The sequence below is a fragment of the Daktulosphaira vitifoliae genome, unplaced genomic scaffold (assembly GCF_025091365.1).
Source record: "Daktulosphaira vitifoliae isolate Bord-2020 unplaced genomic scaffold, ASM2509136v1 Scaffold_4, whole genome shotgun sequence".
In the NCBI taxonomy this organism is placed as follows: domain Eukaryota; kingdom Metazoa; phylum Arthropoda; class Insecta; order Hemiptera; family Phylloxeridae; genus Daktulosphaira; species Daktulosphaira vitifoliae.
Window position 1 is genome coordinate 39,623,144 of NW_026099575.1, and position 1,859 is coordinate 39,625,002.

Below are 1,859 nucleotides of genomic sequence, written 5' to 3' on the forward strand. Positions count from 1 at the left end.
CTTGTTCCACGTGAACTAACGGAAAAAACATAATATGATAATCTTAAATAAATTTTTGAAAAATGCCCTTTTTGTATTTTACTTAATTGTTTTTTCTGTCACCAGGTGAATCGACCGTTAACTATGAAGAAGGAGGGCATTCAAACTAGAAATCGTAAGCTGTCTTCTAAATCGAAAAAGAAGAAGGGATCGATTTTAGGCGGTAGTGTCGGCGTAGGAGGCGGTAGTGGTGGAGGAGCGGGTGCTTGTCTATCGCTGTCCGGTATGATGCGAGGTGACGGAACCGGAACCGGGTACCATCATCCCGCTTCGGCCGCTTTGCATCCACACCCAGCCGCTATGAGCCATTACCATCATCACGCAGCCGCTGCCGCTGCAGCTATGTACCATCATCACCATCACCATGCCACCTCAGCTAATCAACCGGCGGCCCCACCAACCCCGATTCATCCACATCACCATCATATGGCATCCCTTACGGGACTCGGGTTACCCACCACATCAAACGCAATGGTGAGTAACAACTATGTAAGTTATGAAAGATTTATTCAGTACTAGAGTTAATAATTAGTATTAAGCTATTCATAATTTATCAATGAAATTGCATCTTTAAATTCGATCATCTACACAATAGTCTTAAATAATGTGACTCAAACCGTTTATTTCTAATTACGATTAACACTTATTTTGCATAGTTTAAGATTTTTTACGCATTAAGTACTTGCAATACTAAAGAATTATTGTTGTTTTGATTTACAGGCTAGTTGGAGGTCCGAATACGCGTGATTATTAGACTTGCCGTTTCCCGGGCACACGACGAACCATTTTTGCAGGGTCGGCGATGAATGATTAATAAATCAATTTAGACACAAATTATTACTTAATTATTGTTAATAAAATATTCATAGTTCCTATTTATTCCCAACAAAACAATTTATAAAAACTTACTCATACATGGTCAGTATGGCCCGTGAAAAACTACTTCATTCATTTTATTCAATTATAATAGACGTTTTTATTTTAATTTTAGTAGAATATATTTTTTTTTATCAGATAAATTTATGAACAATTATTATAACTTGTTTTGCTTTTGGTACAAATTTGTTAAAAAAATAATGTTTAAGAAAACTGAAGTTTACAATAAATTATACTTATGAGCTAGTCGAAAACTTGAACTTGTACAGTAAATGATATTTAGAATTATACGCAATTGTGCACAGTATAAGAAAAAAAAAAGATTTATTGTTAGTACGTATAATTGTACAGAAATATAATTTACAGGATATATTTATGTATAAAGTAATAATTGTATGTAATGTTATAACGACAAAATGTGTAATATTTATATGTATATTTAAAATTATATGAAAATTCTACAGATGCTTTGTAAATAGAATATTTAAATTAGATCATTATTTTAGAAATATTAAACGATTTAGATGAAATACATCGTTATTTTTATTTTGCTACGACTTCAACCTCAATTATTTTCAGACGTTAGAGATTTTATGTTGAAAAATATGAGCATTTGCATTGTACTATGTTACACGAGCAAGATTCGGTTTAAACTGGTTTCACTGCGGTAAAAAAAGAAAAATATTTTTATTTTGACTCGGTTTAAAACAATGCTTGCAACATTATTGAGATTTAATATATTTACAATTAAAAATTCAGTCAACATTTACAGAGAATATAACTTTTATCAAATAAAATCATTTTAATTGTTTAAGGTAAGTTTGAATGATAAAGCAAATACTACTATAATATGACGTTGAGTTGAGTATATAAATTATTTAACCTTAAAGTAATTCATAAAATCAATAAAAAAATCAACCGAGAACCGGTCTATATCATATTTG

At 31.3% G+C, this 1,859-nt stretch overlaps 1 protein-coding gene across 4 annotated transcripts in view; it reads left to right on the plus strand.

Moving 5' to 3' along the window:
* Nucleotides 1-1,447, plus strand: part of LOC126903573 (transcription factor GATA-3-like) — a 27,694-nt gene extending 26,247 nt beyond the window's left edge. For 2 of the 4 annotated variants that reach the window (XM_050681792.1, XM_050681795.1), the window contains exon 7: nt 760-1,447. In XM_050681792.1, the coding sequence (XP_050537749.1) occupies nt 760-786 (27 nt within the window). In that variant the 3' untranslated portion in view covers nt 787-1,447. Of the gene's footprint in view, nt 1-105; nt 529-759 lie in introns of all 4 variants that reach the window. The other 2 variants (XM_050681791.1, XM_050681793.1) reach the window with 2 other exon arrangements.
* Nucleotides 1,448-1,859: the final 412 nt, after the last annotated feature.